Source organism: Panthera onca, chromosome D4 (genome assembly GCF_046562875.1).
Source record: "Panthera onca isolate mPanOnc1 chromosome D4, mPanOnc1 haplotype 2, whole genome shotgun sequence".
In the NCBI taxonomy this organism is placed as follows: domain Eukaryota; kingdom Metazoa; phylum Chordata; class Mammalia; order Carnivora; family Felidae; genus Panthera; species Panthera onca.
This window is the reverse complement of record NC_138351.1, coordinates 89,711,845-89,732,199: the sequence shown is the minus strand read 5'-3', so window position 1 is coordinate 89,732,199 and position 20,355 is coordinate 89,711,845. Positions and strand designations below refer to the sequence as shown.

At 46.0% G+C, this 20,355-nt stretch overlaps 1 protein-coding gene across 4 annotated transcripts in view; it reads right to left on the bottom strand.

Annotated features, from left to right (window-relative positions):
* The window catches only part of NUP214 (nucleoporin 214), a 95,577-nt gene that overhangs the window by 39,590 nt on the left and 35,632 nt on the right, over positions 1-20,355 (bottom strand). For all 4 annotated transcript variants that reach the window (XM_060608345.3, XM_060608344.3, XM_060608343.3 and 1 more), the window contains exons 22-25: positions 12,026-12,286; positions 10,746-10,907; positions 8,552-8,651; positions 449-524 (exon numbers count right to left, since the gene is read on the bottom strand). In XM_060608345.3, coding sequence (XP_060464328.3) covers positions 449-524; positions 8,552-8,651; positions 10,746-10,907; positions 12,026-12,286 — 599 coding nt within the window. The remainder of the gene's footprint in view (positions 1-448; positions 525-8,551; positions 8,652-10,745; positions 10,908-12,025; positions 12,287-20,355) is intronic.

Genomic DNA, 20,355 nt, shown 5'->3' with positions numbered 1-20,355 from the left:
CAGAGGGAAGAAGGTGCAAGAGCCGGCCTCCAGCTCTGGCTCCAGCATTTCCTAATCGTGTGAGCTTGCACCCGTCACTTGTGCCTCAGGTTCTCATTAGGGAAACACGCATAAACACCTGCCCCGTTCTACCGCACACGGTTGTTGTGTGGGTTATTGAAGGTAACGTCCAATGAAAGTAAATCACACGCCCAAATCACCCAAACGATCGTTAAGGTACTGGAACTGTGACCCAAGATTCCTAGAGGCAGAATGTCAAATGGCCTACAAAGACAACCTCAGGTCCTGACTGACCTACTGTGTCAAGACTGACATAAATTCTAGGGAAAGGATCACAGGTCTTTGTCGGACTTATAGTTTGTTAAAACAAAGCCGAGACTTGAAACAGTACTGTCTTCGAAGACAGACGTCGCAAGGCCGTTCACGAGAGCAAAAACCAGGAAGTCACCTGTTTAGCCGGGTTGGCAGCTGCCGGAGTCACCGCTGGGTGGGGCGCTTTGGCTGCAGGGTATGGCACCGAAGAGCTGAGAAACACAAAAGCGTACACTCAAGAGAAAGGCACGGGGGTGAAAATGACCTTCATCTCTGTGCCTGCCTTCTAGCCAATAAATGATACCAATATCGGGCAGAATCTGTTTGGGACCCTATCCAAAGTCATCTGACACTTTTCTGAAGAATCGCTTGTTGAAATGAAATTTGTGTCTCCAGCATAAAAGTCAAAGCAGTGAGCTTAAAACTTTTTTCCTTCCTGCCATCCTGAGAATGAAAGTTAAAACTATTCAGAAGGAGAGCTTTTTTCTTACCTGGAGAGTAAGCCCCCTCCCGTCCCCATCCCCGGTTCTACACTCTGGGGAATTTAGAACTCGTACGCCTAATGCTCTTTTCCAAGCCTGAGTCTAGACACGAGTCTAGAATCGTGCCGGATTCTCTTTTCCAAGCCTGAGAAAATGTTCCACTGGACCCACGGGTTGTATATGATCTGCTGTGATAAATGGCTCCAAAGTGTTTCGCAAAGAGGAGACATTCAGCTTCTCACAGCAACCACCCCCGAGAGCCCAGTGCTCGCCAGGTCAGCGTACAAGAGAGTCAAATGTACCGCTGTTCCGTATAACCTGCGCCTTTGCTGCAGTCTGAAAGGGTATCTGCTATTTGTAGAAAAGAGATCTTTACGTTAACTCTGAACGCGGTGTGCAGGGAACGGTTATTTCAGTAATTATTTAGCGTTCGTGTGTGAGGGGAAAAACCGGCCTGCTTAATGCAATCAAGGATAAGAGTTCTATTCTCGGCTCCTGGGAGCAATTCATTTATCTGTCCTCAGTCCAAAGCTACCCTGGCTGGTAAGTATAGCCATAGTAGCTGTAGGATCTGGTTTTCTTTTTCTCAATTCCCCCTAGGCTAGGGAGGATTGGTATTTTTCCATCAAAAAATTAATGTGGAAGAGGAAAGACAAAAATAAGCCCATGCCTCACGGAAGAAAATTATCAAACGATTTAGCAATCTTACAAGCACCTCACGATTCTCGGCTGGATTAATACAGAGACCTTCCCAAACTTTGTTAGATTGAGACAAGAAAAAATGGAGTCATTTTCAGTGAAACAAATCCCCTTCGCTTTTCCCTGAAGACAAAAGAAGCTATAAATGTGTTCTCCGAAGAAAACAAGTCTCTGTTCCCCTGAGATGTCCCACCACAGGAAGGAGGAGTGTGCAAGCAAGGCTTCTGGGGCTGAGAAAGCCCCAGGCAGACATGGCAGACTGGGGAAAATGTGGTCTGAGCTCATAAAAATCACAAGGGAAATAATCTCTTATGCTTTCCCAAAGACAAACAAAAAAGAAACTACTGGTAAAAATGAAAGCAGCAACTTATCCAACTTTAGAACATGTTTTTACGCCCAAAACTTAGTTATGATGCGACGGTAAGTTAAACCACGCGTGAAACAGGGTGAGTGTCATTACTGTTCCAGTTGCTTGTGATAACGCTATCGAATCCCTCGGGGATTCCGAGTCCCCAGACACACATCAGGAACTCCCACGCCGGGCCGTGTGACAGCCCTGCAGAGAAATGCCGTTCGGCGCAGTTGCTGACAAACCAAAGGACTACACTGGATCTGTCGTGACCCAAGAGAGCGACAGAACAGAGCGGTGACTTCATTCCACTTTCTAGCAGCGCAGGCCTGACAGGGACGGTCAGAACCTCATCTGACGGGCTCCGTTCCAGAAAACAGAAGTCAGGGGACCGCAAGCGGAAGCGGCACTGCACCGGCGCTCCAAGGAGACACCTGACGGCAGAGGTCTGCGGATGGCGTCGCATTACCGGTGACACTTGAGCGCTTTTTTTTTTTTTTTTTAAATGCTTTTTGTAAGTTTATTTTGAGAGAGGGAGAACATGCACAAGTGGGGTAGAGGCAGAGAGAGAGGGAGAGAGGATTCCAAGCAGGCTCCCTATTGTCTGCACAGAGCCCGATGGGGGGCTTGATCTCATGAACCGTGAGATCGCGATCTGAGTTTAGATGGAGCTTAACTGACTGAGCCACCCAGGCGCCCCTCGAGTGCCGCTTTAAAACATGTGAATGAGGGGCGCCTGGGGTGGCTCAGTCAGCTGAGCGTCCGACTTGGGCTCAGGTCATGACCTCGCTGTTGGTGAGTTCGAGCCCCGCAGACGGCTCGGGGCCTGGAGCCTGCTTCAGATTCTGCTTTTCCTCCTCTCTCTGCTCCTCCCATGCTCATGCTCTTTCTCTGTCTCTCAATAATAAATAAACGTTAAAAAAAAAAATTTAGAACACGTGAATGAGTCATGGGGTCTCACCGGTCTTGGACGGTGGTTCCTGGAGAAAAACCCTTCCAACAGAATCTAAGTTCTCTGGCTCCCCATGCCCCAGACCACTCTGATAAAGACTAACTGCAGGGGAAAATCCCAAATATCATAAACACGGGAAACTGTCTCAAAGACTGCCTGGAATGCAGAAAAGTCACTCTGCTCTCTGTCACCTGCCGCACCCTATCAGAGCCACCCGCACAGGCGGCGGGCTGATGTGTGTTGTAGGGGTGCGTGTTCCACACACAGATAGGAGACTGAATTGTTAAGACTGTGAAGCATTCAAATGTCACCTAAGCCCTTTCTTAATGTCCTTTAAAGGTTAATGAATTTCACTAAGGTAAATATACTGTGGTGAAAGGGGCCAACTACTCATTCTTTTACCCTATTTTAACATTTTTCTTAAAGCAATCTCTAGACCCAACGTGGGGCTCAAACTCACGACCCTGAGATCGAGAGTTGTGTGCTCCACCAACTGAGCCAACCAGGCGCCCCTATTTCAACATTATAAAGGGCTTAAAAACCAAGGAAGCTGGTTATGCCCTAGTTCGATACATCTTAATCCTGACCACGAGTATCTTGTTAGGTACTCACATCTGACATAGCGGATCTAACCCACGAAAGCTGCTCAAGTTAACCAATGTACTAGGAATTTCTGGTAATAGTTTAAAGACAGGTTAAGGCAAGTAAGGAGACAGGACAACATCTCAAGAGCAAATGAAGAAACAGAGCAAACAGAAATCAGGAGAGAAGAAGAAAGATGATGACAGAAGATACGGAAAACAAAAGGCATCCGTCCATTTTCTCACCTGTCAGATGGGCAGTCACCCTGAAGTCTGGCCATAAATGTGACACCCCGCGCAGAGATACGGGCAGGCAGGCACCGTACAAGGCTTGTGGGAAGACAAATAAATGTGCCAACAACAGTCACAATTCCACACACGTGACTATCCAAGCACACAGATGCCTCCTTGGCCTCAGCAGTCCTGCACTGGAGAATCGATCCTACAGATAGAGCTGCTCAAGTGTGCCAAATGATCAATGAGTCCAATAGCATTCCTGATAACGACAGAAGATGAGCATCCCCAATGTCAATCAGTGGAAGGGGGGAGAAAAGAGCTATCGGTTCATTTTTAGGAGTTTCTTATGTCTGGCAGTGAAGATTGTGACTGCCGACCGTTGTCCCCTGTTGGCCAATTTTATGTCCCTGAAGACTCAGATATTATCCAAGATATCATTAAAGGTCTTCTAACTCAAACTGCGGTTCTTGAATGTCCAGATGCCAAATAACTTACATAATGTAAATTGGAGCTGCATTAGAGTTCTGAAAAAGATCTATGTTAAATGTAAACACAGGATTCTGTCACGGATTTAGAAGAACATGGAAAATGTCCACAACTAAGTTTCATGACGAATCTGAAACAGGAAGTTACAAAGCAGCATGTATTCCAACTTTACTTTAAGAAACAAAATTTTCACAGAATAAAGATGAATAAGTAAATAGAATAAAGATTTTAATTTTTCTATCTGGTTTTCATAATGCCTACAATGAGTATTTATAATGAGAAAAACCTTGAGGAGCAGTTTTTTAAAGGTTATGGTCATTACTACAGTTATTTTTAAAGCGGGGCAACATCTTTAAGTCAGTGAAAGAAACAACGGTCAACCCAGAATTCTTGGTGAAAAGATCTTTTAAAAACAAAGGTGAAATAAAGCCTTTGGCAGACACACAAGAGCTGAGAGAATTCAGATCTACACCTGAAGAAATGTCAGAGGAAGCCCTTCAAGCAGAAGGAAACCCAAACAAAGAAATGAAGGACACCGGAAATGATAAAACCACCCATGTAAGCAAAAGAGGTTTTTTTTCTTCTTTGGATCTATTCAGCAGTGTCTGGGTGGCTCAGTCAGTTAAACGGTTAAACGTCTGCCTCTTGATTTCTGCTCAGGTCATGATCTCACGCATCCTGAGTCTGAGCTCCGCCTTGAGCCGCACTGTCAGCCCAGAGTCTGCTTGGGATCTTGGGATTCCTTCTCTCCCTTTTTCTTTCTCCCCCTCCCCTGCTCACTCCCTCTCTCTCTCTCTCTCTCTCTCTTGAGCCGCACTGTCAGCCCAGAGTCTGCTTGGGATCTTGGGATTCCTTCTCTCCCCTTTTCTTTCTCCCCCTCCCCTGCTCACTCCCTCTCTCTCTCTGTCTCTCAAAAGTTAAGTAAATATTTAAAAAATCAATTTAAAAGATAATGAACTGTTTATAACAACATATCATGGAATTGATAACGCAGGTAGAAGGAAAATGTACAAACAATGACGATATTGCAAAGGTGGGCAGGGCAGAAATTGAAGAATACTGCTCTAAGATTCTTATGTGATACCTTAGTGGTACGATGTCACTTGGAGACAGGCCAGGGTAAGTTAAAGATGTGCACTGTAACCATAATGCAATCCCCAAATTAACACACAGTGCTATAACTGATAAACCAACGAAAAAGATAAAAGAAATCTTAAAAAATACTCAACCCAAAAGAAGTTGCAGAAAAAGAAGAATAATGGAACAAAGAAAAGATGAGACAAATAGAAACCAAACAGCATTATGTTGATTTAAACCCAACATGATATAGGGGGGCCTGGGTGGCTCAGTCAGTTGCGCGTCCGACTTTGGCTCAGGTCATGATCCTGAGGTTCATGAGTTCGAGCCCTGCGTCGGGCTCTGTGCTGACACCTCGGAGCCCAGAGCCTGCTTCAGATTCTGTGTCTCCCTCTCTCTCTGCCCCTCCCCCACTCATGCTCTGTCTCTCTCTCTCTGAAAAAGAAACATTAAAAAAAAAAACAAAAAAACCCAACATGATATAATCACATTGAATGTAAATGGTCTATGCACTCCAATTAGAACAGATTGGGTGCCTGGGTGGCTCAGTTGGTTAAACGTCCGACTCTTGGTTTCAGCTCAGGTCATATCTCGTGGTTCGTAAGTTCAAGCCCTGTGTTGGGCTCTGCACTGACAGTGTGGAGCCTTCATGGGATTCTCTCTCTCTCCCTCTATCTGTGCTCATCCGCCCCCCACTCTCTCTCTCTCTCAAAATGAGTAAATTAAAAAAAAAAAAGTAAAAGTTAAGTAAAATGAATCTTGACGCTTACTTAACACCAAGACAATTTAATGTGGGGGGGGGGGGGGGAGTCTTTCCAACAAATGGTACTGGGACAACTGGATACCCACTTGCCGAAGAATGCAGTTGGAGCCCAATGTCACACTATTTACAAAAATTAGGTCACAATGGATCAAAGACCTAAACGTAAGAGCTAAATCTAAAACATTACAAGAAAACATAGGTGTAAACCTTTGTGACCTTTGACTGGGCAAGGGTTTCTTAAATACGATTACGATACCCAAAGCAGAGGCAGAAAAAAATAAAAAAATAAACTGAACTTCACCAAAATGAAAACTTTTGTGTTCCAAAGGACACTATCAAGAAAGTGAAAGGTCACCTGAAGAATGGGAAACAAACAATCCATTTTAAAAATGGGCAAAGGATCGGGGCGCCTGGGTGGTTCAGTCGGTTAAGCGTCCGACTTTGGCTCAGGTCATGATCTCGCAGTTCGTGGGTTTGGGCCCCGCGTCGGGCTCTATGCTGACAGCCCTATGTCTCCCTCTCCCTTCCCTGCTTGTGTTCTGTCTCCTTCTCTCAAAACCAAATAAACATTAAAAATAAAAAAAGAACCAGAAGCTTCCTGCTGAAACCACGGGTCATCACAACTATTTATTAAAGCTCACAGACTTTTATACTAAAAAAAGGTGAATTTTACTATATATAAATCGTGCCTCAATTTAACACATTTTGCTAAAGTTAAAAAACAAATCAGATCAGGTCACACACCTACCCCAAAGCATCCAACGGTCAGCAGCCAGGTCCTGACCGAGGTTCCCTAGATATTACCGGATACAGGAATCCACACCCACCTAACTCCCTGACCTCCTCTCCCTGGGCCCTCCCTCCCGCTCCAGCCACCGGCGGCCTCCTGGCTGTCCTCAACCGGCCAGACTCGCTCCTGCTATAGGCCCTGTGCTTGGAGCTTTCTTCCCTGAGATATTCATGAGACGTGCTCTCTGACCTTTTGGACTTTACTCAAATGTCAAGTGTCAAAAGCCATGGGAAGGCCTAATTTTACGTACGACAGGAAGATGCAGCTTCACGGGGCAAGCAAACAGGGTCTGGTGTTTCTGAGATACTTTAGTCGTGAGCCATGGAGGAGAGGCACCTTCTTTGGCCAGCCTCTTTAAAACTGTAGCCCGTACCCGGATGACCTCCTTAAATCCCTTCCCTACTTCAGGGTCCTCTGTCACACCTGTCACCATCTTAAATACTTCCTGTCTTACTCATTTCCCTTATTGTTCGTCTCTCCGTGACCAGGGCAGAAGCGGTTGGTTGTCTTTTGCCTGCTTTGTTTAAACGCTTTATCCCCAGCACCTAGAACGGAGTATTAAGTATTTAACGAAGCATTTGTTGAAAGACATAAATGAACGCCAAAATTCCTGAAAGAAATGACGTGTCGGGGGTGTTTTGGTAAAAACAAACCAACAAACCAGCAATCCCACCATGTTAGGCCCCCCCGCCCCCACCCTGTCTTGGTACTCTGCCTCCTGCCAGGCCTCTAGCCATCCCGGCCTTCTTTCAACTCTTTCAACTTTACTGGGAGAGGCGGTTTTGCGTATCAATTATGCTTAGAGTTAACCTATTACTCAACAAATGGTCACCAAAAGGAACTACGTGCCAGGCGGGGCCTGCAAGCTAAACAACTGTACTGGAGCCCAGTCCTGTAGGGAAGGAAGAGAAAGTTTCTTCAAGATTCCTTTTGAGTTGTTTTGGTCTATTTTTCTCAAGTCAGAGAAGAGGGCACACTGAGAACTGCTCCTCCGACCCAGCCCTTATCAAAGATCTGCTCAGACGAACCATTCGAGGGAAACAAAGGTTAAGAAGGTTAAGTGAAATCACGAAGAGGTGCTTCTCCGTGGTTAACGGCTGAAGTATCTCAGAAACATCAGACCATACTGCTTTCACCATTAAGCTGGATTTTCCTGCCTTATGCAATATTCTGCCTTTTGGTGGCTTTTCTCCGCCTTCCCTACAGGAGGAATCTGGCTATAATTCCCAAACTCGAATGCACAGTTCTTTCCCTTGGGAAGTTCACAACAACCACAAATGCCATCTGGGTATAAACAGCATACCAAAGCGTCAAGGTCACTACAAGATAGGAGAGTGGGTAGGCTTGTTTTTGGCTGTCAGTACAGCCCTGAGATAACTAAGAAATCCCTGGAACGGGCGGGGTTGATACATGGACCAACGTGGAATCAAGAGAAGGCCAGCGGACCAGCAAAACAGGGCCACTCGATAAGGCCAAAACAGAGCAGTGAGCAGACCTGCTCCGCGGGGGTGGCAGAGAGCGGGCCCCATGTGGAAAAAACACGGGGCCCGCGGCTGTTCATCCTGCCACTGGACGAATCACCGGATACCAACTCCCTGAACGACGCTGGTCTTCACCATCCCTACGTTCAGACTGAAGACATGCCCCTCAATTCTTCCCTATGCCCGGGAGAGGGTGCGGTGGACTAGAGATCTAACCTAAGAGAACCTAAGGCTCTGCCGGCCGAGTCTGCGTGCCAGCAGCACTGCTGCCCCCTGCAGGCAGTTCCTCGCTATTACGGAAGAGCTCAGGGGGCTGCAACATACTGGAAAGCAGTCACCTACCCCATCGCCGCAGAGGGGGCTCCAGGATTGTTCTTCAGTTCCTGCACGTTTACCACTTGAGGGACGTTCTTCAGAGTTGATTCAGTCAAAGTACTTACAGCTATTTAAAGAGAGAGGAGAGGGGCATGTTAATTGCCGTACAGGATCAAAAATTCCAGCCATATATAAATGCACAACCAGGACACGAATTCAAGCAGTAATCTGATTACGTAAAGGAAATCTACTCTGGGTAGTTCTGCAGCTCTGTGATCAATGGGACGGCCGGCCTACTCCATTCACAAAGATTATGGGATGAGGCTCTGCGCAATTTAATCAGACGTACTGTTTTAGGGAAAAAGAACCCTGGCCAGCTTTTAAAGGGTGGAGCTGTGGCACTTGCCACATTGTTGGCTCGTCCTGAAAAGGAGCGGAGAGAGTAGGAGCGTAAGAGAGTAAGAGCGGTGTTCAGGTTGAGGATTTCTGCCACCCACCCGCCCACCCACCCAAACATTCTTTCGCACGGGCGGCTTATCACCAGATTCTTTTAGGTGCTGGGAATACAAAAAATGTCCAAAACCTAGTTTCTTCTCTAAAGGATCTCACGGCTTAGTGAGGCAGACGCATGAGTAAGACGGAGCTTTTTTTTGCCTTAGGATTTAAAACTGCATTCCGAAACACTAACATTTTCTAAGTAACTACCAAGACGGCCCGAGCAAAGCTCCCGGGTCTCCTCTACGGACATTTCTGGCACAGTGGAAGGCTGTGGCCGAGGTAGGACGGTGGGCCCGTGATGGCCTGCTGTCATTCCCTCCCGCAGGGAAGCGACCAGGCTCGTCCTGCCTGAGCCTGCACACATGTCACCTTTCACACCCAAACGTGCCTGCACCTCAGAAATGTTTGCTTCCAAAATGATAACAGAGATCACACCGTCTCCCGCTCAGTGGAACAACCCTACATTCTGGCCGATTTTAAGTTTATAAATCATCAACTCAGTCAGCTTGATCTGGGGCCTACTCAGCGCAATGCCGACCAAGATTCTGCACGTTCCGAGTAACGTTTAAAGAAAACATCAGAGGATTCTATTTGTTCTGAAGGCCCAAAGGTACCTTAGAAAGCTACCTTGTTTGTGCGCTTTCATACCTGTTTGAGGAACTTTAATAAGGGTTTTAATATTAGAACTTTTCTTAGAACGCTTTCATCACTGGACAATGGTAATCCTTTTTTGTCATAATCAGACCACTATGTCTTTTTAGTCTTTTAAAAAGAACGGTCCAAAGGGATACGTGTTCCAAGCAGTGCTAAAATCCACAACCAATTTCCTTCAACTAACACAAAAACACTTGCTTTATGGCGGAGTTTCTTGACTTCAGCAGTATTGACATTTCGGGCCTGGGTAATCCTGTTGTGGGGGTGTCCTGTGCACTGTAAGGTCTTTTGTGGCGTTCCTGACCTCCACCCGCTAGAGGCCAGCAGCACCGCCAACTGCTGGCGAGGAATGCGGGGTGAGAAGAGCCTCCACTTGAGAACCAGTGGCTTGTACAAACTGATTAGTGGTAACCGACGCGCTCAAGGCCAACTACTTAGAAACCCTAACACAGAAGATTCTGGGTAGCCGCAAAGCATTGACAAAGTGCAAGCGCTGATTATGATTAGTTCACTAGACTTTCTGTCTGTAAAGGCTAACGCAGCCGTCTTTAAGAAAACGCCGTACTAAAAAAATAATAATAAAAAAAAAAAAAAAAAAGAAAGAAAACGCCGTACTGCAACAGAAAGAGCACAGGGGTGGAGTCTGGGTCCTGGAACTTACTGGCTGGGTAACCGTCACCTCTCTCACCTGACATTACTCAGAAGCAAAACGGGCACGCGAAGACTCACCTCCCAGGGGGGCTGGGATCCTTATGACACTATCAGGCAATTTTTAGTGGCTTAAAGCAGACGCTGTTCAAAAGCAGGGATCAACAACTTCATCAGAAAACCACTCGACTGAATGCGGCGGATCTAATACCTCCCCCCAAAACGAAAAAAGCGTCGGATCTAGTCTCTGCCTTCTTGGAACCCTCTCCCCAGAAAGGGGCGGGGGTGAGGGGGCCGTCCCATCGGGCCTCTCTTCTCAAGGGCAGCAGAGAGAGCCGGCTGTTGCCTGGGACCCGCCGTGCCGGCCGGTGACTGCCGAGGCTCCGGTCAGTCTCCGCAAAGCGCAGGGCAGCCGTGTTACCTGGGGCCTGACTGGCCATCTGCCGTCTCAGCGCTGCAGCGGCGGCTGCCTGGGGAGCCGAGATGGGGTGGGAAGGACCAGGTGCGCCGTGTTTCACGGTTTTTGTTGCAAGCATCGTGCTATCGGCCCCTTGAGGAATAAGTTTGCTGGTAGACGTAGACGCTGAAGGAAAAAGAAACCCAAGCGAGAGAGTGGGTCAGGGAGGAGTGCACAGAAGTGAAGACGGCAAATCCCCCAGTGTGAGGTCGCAGGGAAAACGCTAAGGTTAAAGATGCTTCGGCATAAACACACGAAAGTACCGATGAACTCCCAGGCTGGCGCCTCGATGCTCCAAACATGCCGCGTGCCGTGTGCCTGCTCGACTCTGCCAGCTACGGCACTTGACACAAGCATCTCCTCTGATACAGACCGAGACAGAACTTACAGGCCAACAGAGGTCAAGGCCTCGCTCTCCTCTCATAAAAATCTCTCCATTCCAGCACCTCCCGATGGGTAAGTGCTTGTTCCCTGTTACAAGTCACTTCAGTGTGGGGTGCTCGGCGGCTCAGTCGGTTGAGTGGCTGACTCTTGATTTTGGTTCGGGTCGTGATCTCATGGTTGTGAGATCGAGCCCTGTGCCGGGCTTCATACTGAGCATGCGGCCTGCTTAAGCTCGCTCTCTCTCTCCCTCCCTCTGCCCTGCTCACGAGTGTTCTCTCTCAATTTCACTTCAGTGTGAAATCCTGACACTCTGGAACGGAAGGTGAGACAGTCCAACAGTGGTCACCTCTGTGAGCCAATGCTGGGGCAAGCATGGCAGCTGGCAAGGTCCGGGGCAGGATATGGCTAAAATGATGAGCTGAAACGAGCCAGGATTTGAAAGGCATGAGTTACGGAGATGTGGCTTTAGAGTGAGGCAGACAGCCTCCTCCTCTTACACCTGAAACCACCGTTTTTGTTGTTGTTGTTTTTATGCATGTTTATATATCATCTCTACACCCAACATGGGGCTTGAACCCCCGACCCCGAGATCAAGAGTCGCTCATTCCACCAACTGAGCCAGCCGGCCGCTCCAACACCTATTTTAGAAACACAAGCTAGACTCAACAGGGAAGCTGTGTCAGTGTGAGCCCGGCCGGGTCCCTCCTTCCTACCTCTTTCAAGGGGACCCACCTCCTTTGAATTTGTCTTCTCATTTCTGAAACACTCGCGGGGATGGGCCAGACTGGACTTACGGGGGTGACCGTGGCACAGTTCCTCCATCGGACCCAAACCTGACGGGGATCTCACCGCTTACTTACCCGAAGTTCCCATCACGCCGGGCGAACCGTGAATCAGGTGAGATTTGGCAAAAGGCACTGCCTGCGGCAAGACGCCGGGCTGGATGGAAGGGGTGCGAACCACGGGTGCGTGCCGAGGGGCCTGCACCGCCGCGTCTTCGTCCTTACAGGACGCCCGCGTGTCTTCGCTCTCCAAAGACTGGGACACGGACGACGTGGAGCTGGCTTCGTCCAAGTCTTCATAGTATCTCTGCGACAGGAAGGCTGACCGAGACAGGCTGGCTGCCAAGCCCGAAACAAACACAAGAGAGACGGTTCAAGCGAGTCTGAGAGCTACGTTACTTTCACTGTCGACGGAGAACTATCCAGTTTAAAAACACTTTAGCGATGACTTATTTTAAGTGGAAGAAGCCGTGGTGGAAGGTGAACACATATGGTTTTGGGTCTTTGCTCAAAGGAAGCTTTGAAAACCCGAGCTGTGTAGGACAGGAACGTTTTGAGTGTCGAACAAACAACAAAAAATGTGAAGTAAGAGACGGAATACATGCAAATGCAGGAGACCTCGAGCCCCCACCAGAAGCTCTCACAGGCAGAACGACAACAAACCAAGGAAAGTACCAGACAAGCGTCCACCAAAGAGTCACTTTGCAACAACAAACTTTTAAGAACAGGTATCGCACGAACTGGGAAGACTGAATGTCCTCAGTCCCGGTGCCTCCAACACGCCCAACCATCGACTGCTTCTTTTGAATCAATTAGGTTTAAAAAAAAAAAAAAAAGTCACTGAAATTAATCCTGACTTTTCCCGCTTTTTCTTTTTTTCCTCCTGTTAAGCGATGAAGGAAGGCTTCCTGCCGTTTTGGAATACATTATTACTTCCCGTATACCAGAAAAACCATACACCAAACAAAAGACCCGGCCCTTTCTCAAGTTGTTTAAGACCACTGCTAACATCTACTGACTTCCTGCCTTACAGGCCCATCGCTCCGCAAGATTTTGTCGCAATAGGCAAATACAACCGAAACCCATCGCTCCCTGCTGGGACTGCTGCACTCGTCAATTTGGTGGCCGTGAGCCAAATGGGACTAGGTGCGACAAAAACAATTGAAAGTAATTTAATGAAAATTTCGAGTTGTCAGCTTCACCGGCCATGCAACAACTACGTGTGGCTACCATAGTGGAGCGCACAAATATAGAATATTTCTCTGGTCGATGCAAGTTCTACCGGACAGCACTTTGCCAGAGTATTCTCGTGCACGTACTTATGCAACAGGGTGACTTAGAAATACCATCCCAAACCACCGGCACTGCTAGTGAAAGTGCAGTGCAGATTTCCCGAGACCGTACTTGGCGCCAGGTGCTGTGAAAGGGATCTATATAAATGATCCCCTTTAATCCTCCTAACTACCCTAGAAAGTAAAAATTGCTATGATTGGACTTTATAACTAATGCTTAGGAAGGCTGGGGTGCCTGGGCGGCTCAGTCAGCTAAGGACCCGAATCTTGGTTGCAGCTCAGGTCATGACCTCACGGCTTCTTCGTGGGTTCAGGCCCGGCATCGGGCTCTGCGGTGGCAGCGTGGAGCCTGCCTGGGATTCTCTCTCTCCCTCTCTCCCCCACTGTGCCGTCTCTGTCTCTCTCTCAAAATAAATAAAAAACTTGACCACGTCCTAAACAATATCACATAAGACTGAACCCTGTGTGAGGCAGAACTGTAACCCCATGACCTTTGCCCCTGGTGCCACACCCATAAGGTCATGCTTCGTCGGACGGCAAAGGGATGCTGCAGACATAATTAAGGTTACTCGTCAGTGGGTCTTAAGATAGGAAGGCTGGCCTGGATCATCCAGGTGAGTCCAATGTAAAATCTCACGAGCATTTCAAGGCAGAGGAAGTCAGAGAGCTGAGGCATAAGAAGACCGTGCTCTCGCTGGCTTGCAGATGAAGGGGCTGGGAGCACGTGGCAAAGAAACACGGACCTCAGTCCTACAGCTGCAATGAACTGAATTCTGCCAGCAAGTGGAATGAGCTTAGCAGCGGACTCTTCCCCAGAACCTCCAGGCCAGAGCCCAGCCCGGCCACCATCTTGGCTTCCGCCCAGGAGCCCCGAGCAGAGGACACAGTTGAGCCCCTCTGCGCCTGGACTTCTGCCCCACACATCTGTGATGCTTTCAGCCACTAAAGGTGGTGCTTTCAGCCACCAAAGCCGTGTAACAGCGTGTGCAGAAAACAAACACAAACCTCACATTTTCTCAGGGCCACCGTGCTCTAAAAGAGTTCTCTAAAATCTTGGTTCCCGAGAGGTAATAGCAACAAAAGACGATTCACATCCACTGCCTTCAAGAACTGGATAGAGAGAGACTGACATTACTACGTAACTCCCAAGGTCTGATATAGCCCGGGAGACCTCGCAGTTTCCTCCTTCATCATCGGGAGGCCATTCGCTGACCTTGGATGGAGGGAGAGCCACTGGATGAGACATACAAGCGCTATGCTCACTCGCAGAGGCCAGGAGGCTGGAAGGCCCAGTCTCCCAGCGGTGCTGTCCTCATAGCTGATGTGAGCCGCTCCCTGCTGGGCTCAAGGATGCAGCTACCTCCTGGCATGAGAAAAGGGGCCCGTTGAAACCTAAAGAATCTTTTTCTGCTTAAACTCCAACTCAGATTAGAAAAGGCAGAATGCCAGGTTAAGAGAAAAAAAGAAAGACCGAAATCATCGGTAGATGCAAACGTCCCATCTCATGGGGAACATACAGAAAGTATCACCTTTGAGCTCAAGACAAGGATGCCCACTCAACACTTTAATGGACTCTGCACTGACCGTCCTAGCCAAAGAAATAAGGAAAGAAAAAATAAAGGAACAAGAAAGTAGAAACAAAGTGTATCTATGGAGACTATAACTATTCCCATAGAAAGTCCAAGAAATAGCCACAGACATTATTTGAATAAATGAGTTTAGCTAGGCTGCTGGATACAAAATCAAACATAAAAAAATCCAATATATTTCTATTATCACATCTAACATAAAACATAAAATGAAATTTAATGAAAAAAACCCACCATTTTAAGAACATCAAAAATAAGAAACTCTATGAATAAATCCAATAAAAGATGTGTATGTCTGTCATGAAGAAAACACTGAGAAATTAAAGACCCCACTAAACACACACCATGTTTAGGAACTGAAAGATCAACACTGTACAAACATCAATTCTCTCAAGTCAGTCTAGAGATTTTATGCAATCCCAATCAAAATCTCAACTTTTCTTCTAGAGTTGAGGGATACAGAATTTAGCAAGACAATTCCGATATTAATATGGAGATGGAAAGCAAGCGCCAAAGCATTCTAGATCACAGGTCAGCAAACTAAGACCATGAGGCAGCTACCTGTTTTTATAAATAAAGTTTTATCGAAACACAGACAAGCCCATTCGTTTATATACTGTGTATAGCTGCTTTCTCATCACAAGGGCAGAGTTGAATCAGGTACAACAGAAATCATGGGGCCAGCAAGCCTACTATACACATATATAGACATATGTGTATATACATATATTTTTTACATTTGTTTATTTTTGAGAGAGAGAGAGAGAGAGAGAGAGAGAGAGAGAGAGAGAGAGAGAGAGACCCAGCGTGAGCAGGGGAGGGGCAGAGAGAGAGGGAGACACAGAATCTGAAGCAGGCTCCAGGCTCCGAGCTGTCGGCACAGAGCCCGACGCGGGGCTCGAACTCATGGACCGGGAGATCAGAACCTGAGCCGAAGTCGGATGCTTCACCAACTCAGCCACCCAGGCGCCCCTTTACTACCTAGACCTTTAAGAAAAAAAGTTTGCCAACCCCTGTCCTAGACTGTAGAGCTTTCTGTGATGATGGCATTACTCCATCTATGTTTCCCATCACAATAAACACTACTCACATGCGCCTACTGAGCACTTGAAATGTGGCTACTGGGTTTGCGTAACTGACTTTTTAACTTTAGTTTTTATTAATTTAATTTAAACAGCCTACTGTATTAGACAGCACAGCTTCGGAATTTAGAAAAAGAACAGTACTGAGGCTTTATTTTAGTAGGAGTTAATTAAGGCAACGTAGTAGCAGTGGTTTCCAACCAGTGTGTGAGACCAACAGACCTGCACACAAGGATAACTGATTTATAACAAAGGTGGCCACAAAGCAGTGAGGAAAGGGGTCCTTTCAATAAATATTATTGGGATGATCAGCTATCTAAATACAAAACACGTATGTCTCAGGCACAAGTCAATTCCAGACAGTATACATCCACACAATGGACAACTATTCAGCAACGAAAAGGAACGAGCTACTTATGTGTGTACGCATCACGGGGGAACCTCAAAAACACACTAAGTGAAAGAAACCAAACAGAAAAACTAGATGTGATCCCATTTATATGCAATTCCCAAAAAAGGAAGATCCACACAGAAGGAAAAGACATCAGTGGCTGCCGGGGGCAGAAGACGGAACGACCACAAAGAAGCGTGAGAAAACTTCCCGAGGGGTGCAGGTGTTCCCAGACTGGAATGTGGTGACAGCGATACGATCCCGTAAGTTTTAATAAAAATTCTCAAACTCTATGCTTATAGAAGATGAATCTTATGTAAACCATACCTCAATACCATCGTTCAGAAGAAAACCAATTCCAGGTAGGTGGTAAATCTAAATCTGCAACGCAAAACGTTAACATTTCCAAACAACGAGAAAAGTGCGCGCATACTCTTGTTACCCCGTCCTACAGAAGGATTTCTCAAACCGAACACGGAAAGCACCAACTGCCCCAGAAAAGGCTGGTAAGTCTATTTTAAAACTAAGCGCTTCTGTTTTTGCCAAAAGACATCACCGAGAGGGAAACGAGGAACAGAGGGGGTCCCTACAACCCATATAACCACGAAGGGCTGGTATCCAGAATGAATAAAAAGTTTTACAAATCAGTAAGACAGATCACCCCATAGGTAAATGAGCAAAGATGGCGTCACACACTTCACGAAAGTCAACTATTAACTAAATATTTAGGAACACGTAAAAGGGTTACACCAGAGTTTCAAAGGAAAAAAAACTGACACTATTAAGCTTGCCAAAGATGCAGAAAACTCAAATAGTTTTACCTTGACGGTAAGAGTAAAATAAGCTGGTACAACCACTTTGGAAAACTGCACAGAAGAATCCACCAAAGCCGAGCGTGCGGACAGAGTACAAACCACTTCCATTCCGAGCCACCTGGCCAAGAGGAGGACGTATGTGCCCCAAGGACGTGCACAAAGATGTTCAGAACAACATTCTATTCTATCAGCTAAAAACCGCAAACACTAAATGCCCACTAAGAGGAGAATGGATGAACAGATGCGGCACATTTATACAGCCAAATACCACATAAACAGCCACAAAACCCATCACAGCCTCCCGTGACGACTGAGGACTCTTACAAACCTGCTGTGCAACAAGAGAAATCCATCCAGAGAATAAACGAATGGACGGAGACAGCAGGCCAAACCCTCAAAAACCAGGCAAAACCAAATGACAGTGTCTGGGGAGACAGGCTCCAGGTAGTAAAGCTCACGACAAAAGCCAAGTCAAGGAGATTAAAGAGAATGACAACTTCACACGCAATGTCCAGCCCTAAACCGGATCCTTGATTTAAAAAAAAAAAAAGAGTTGCCATGAAGGCCCAAAGAGGGACAGCTGGCAAACTGAGTATGGACTGCATATTGGTAACAGTGTTCTGTGAATGTTAAATGTTCTACCCCTGACCACTGTATTATTGTGTAAGAGAATATCTTGCTTTTAAAGGACACACGCTGGTTAATTTAGGAGTAACGAGTCCTGTCTGCAACTTATTTTCAAATAGTTCATTAAAAACAGTAGAGAGACCTGTACTCTAAAAATTACAAAACACCGACGAAAGAAATTGGAAAGAACACAAAGAAACAGAAAGACGTGCCGTGCTCATGGACTGGAGGAACAAATAACGTCAAAATGGCGATACTACCCAAAACAATCTATACATCTAACGCACTCCCTATCAAAACACCAACAGCATTTTTCACAGAACTAGAACAAACAATCCTAAACTCTGTATGGATCCACAGAAGACCCCAAACAGCCAAAGCAATCTTGGAAAAGAAGAACAAAACTGGAGGCATCACAATTCCAGACTTCAAGTTCTATTACAAAGCTAAAGTAATCAAAGCAGTATGGTAAAAACAAAAAACAAAAAACAAACAAAAAAACAGAACAAAACAAAAATCCAAAAAACAGTATGGTACTAGCACATTAAAATAGATCACACAGACCAATGGAACAGAATAGAAAACCCAGAAATAACCCCACAGGTATATGCTTAACCTTTCACAAAGGAGGAAAGAATACACACAATGGTAAAAGGACAGTCTCTTCAACAAATGGCGGTGGGAAAGCCGAACTGCTACACGCAGCAGAATGAAGCTAAACTATTTAATTTTACTACACACAAAAATAAACTCAAAAAAAGGGAGCCCAGGTGGCTCAGCTGGTTGAGCGTCTGACTCTTGATTTCGGCTCAGGTCATGATCTCAGGTCACGCTCTGTGGACTCGAACCCCACGTTGGGCGCTGCGTTGACAGCGTGGAGCCTGCGTGGGATTCTCTCTCCCTCTCTCTCTGCCCCTCCCCTGCTCATGTGTGCACACACACGTGCTCTCTCTCACAAATAAATAAAATTAAGAACAATAATAAACTCAAAATAGATCAAGGACCTAAATGTGAGACCCGAAGCCATTAACGATCCTAGAAGAGAGCACAGAAAGCAATTTCTTTGACATCGGCCATAGCCACACCTTTCTACACAGGTTTCCTGAGGGAAGGGAAACAAAAGCAAAAATAAACTACTGGGACTACATCAAAACTAAAAGTTTCGCCAACAAAACTAAAAGACAACCTACGGGATGGAAGAAGATATTTGCAAATTATCTGGTAAAGGATTAGTACCCAAAATCCAAGAACTTCTACAAGTTGACACCAAAAACCCCAGATAATCCAATTAAAAAATGGGCAGAAGACACGGACATTTTTCCAAAGAAGTCACACGGATGGCCCACAGACACATGGACAGATGCTCAACATCACTCATCATAAGGAAAACACAAATCAACACTACAATGGGGTATCACCTCACACCTGTCAGAATGGCTAAAAATCAAAAACACAAGAAACGAGGGTTGCTGAGGATGTGGAGAAAAAGGAACCCTTGTGCACTGTTGGTGGGAATGCAAACTGGTGCAGCCACTGTGGAAAACAGTATGGAGGTTCCTCAAAAAATTAAAAGTAGAACTACCCTACAACCCAGGAATTGCACTACTGAATATTTACCCAAAGAAAAACAGCAATTCAGAGGCATGCGCTCTGATGTTTACTGTAGCATTATTTATGATGGCCAAATTCCAGAAAGAGTCCAAGTGTCCATTGACAGGTGAATGGATTAAGACGATGTGAGGTGCATGCGTGCTGCATGCTGCGTGCGTGTGTGTGTGTGTGTGTGTGTGTGTGTGTGTGTGTGTGTGTAAACATAAAAAAGAATGAAATCCTCTAAGGACCTCATATAAGCAGAATTATATGGTATTTGTCTTTTCGCGACTGGCTTCTCTCTCTTAGCACAGAGTCCTCAAGGTATTCTTTAGATTTAAAAAAAAAAAAGCTATTAAGAATTCTCTGGTCTCTTTTTACCTAATTCAACATTATATGATTAGCGAAAAATTAATAAATCATGATACAGTGAAGATTAAATTTCTTTTAAAAAAAATTTTATTTTTGAGAGAGAGTGTGCAAGAGGGGGAGGGGCAGATGGCAGGTGGGGTTGACAGAGGATCGAGAACGGGCTCTGGGCTGAGAGCCCGATCCAGGGCTCCAAGTCACAAACCGTGAGATCATGACCTGAGCCAAGGTCGGACGCTTAGCCAACTGAACCACACAGGAGCCCCTAAATTTCTTTCTTCTATTTTAATTACCAAAGAGCATCTGTTGGTGTAAAAAAGTTTCAACTCAAAACAGAATTTCAAAGAAAAAAGCAGATATGGGCACTAAAGCAAAGCAAAATTATGTATGAAATTACACATGACAAGTATTTTTGAAAGAAGAAAATGGAGACAATAAATCTAGATAAGTTAAGGGAAAAAAATAGTGTTTCATAAGTCACAAAGCTTCTTTCCAGCCAAGTGTGATTTCACTGTCATTCCCTCACCAGTAGTTTCTTTATTTAAGTGATTTTCTCTCCCCCAAATGCAATTCTACTAAAACCCCACACAAAACAGAAAAGTAAAACATCTCCATACAAAGCAGAGACTTGGATCCCTAGAGCCAGCTCAGTC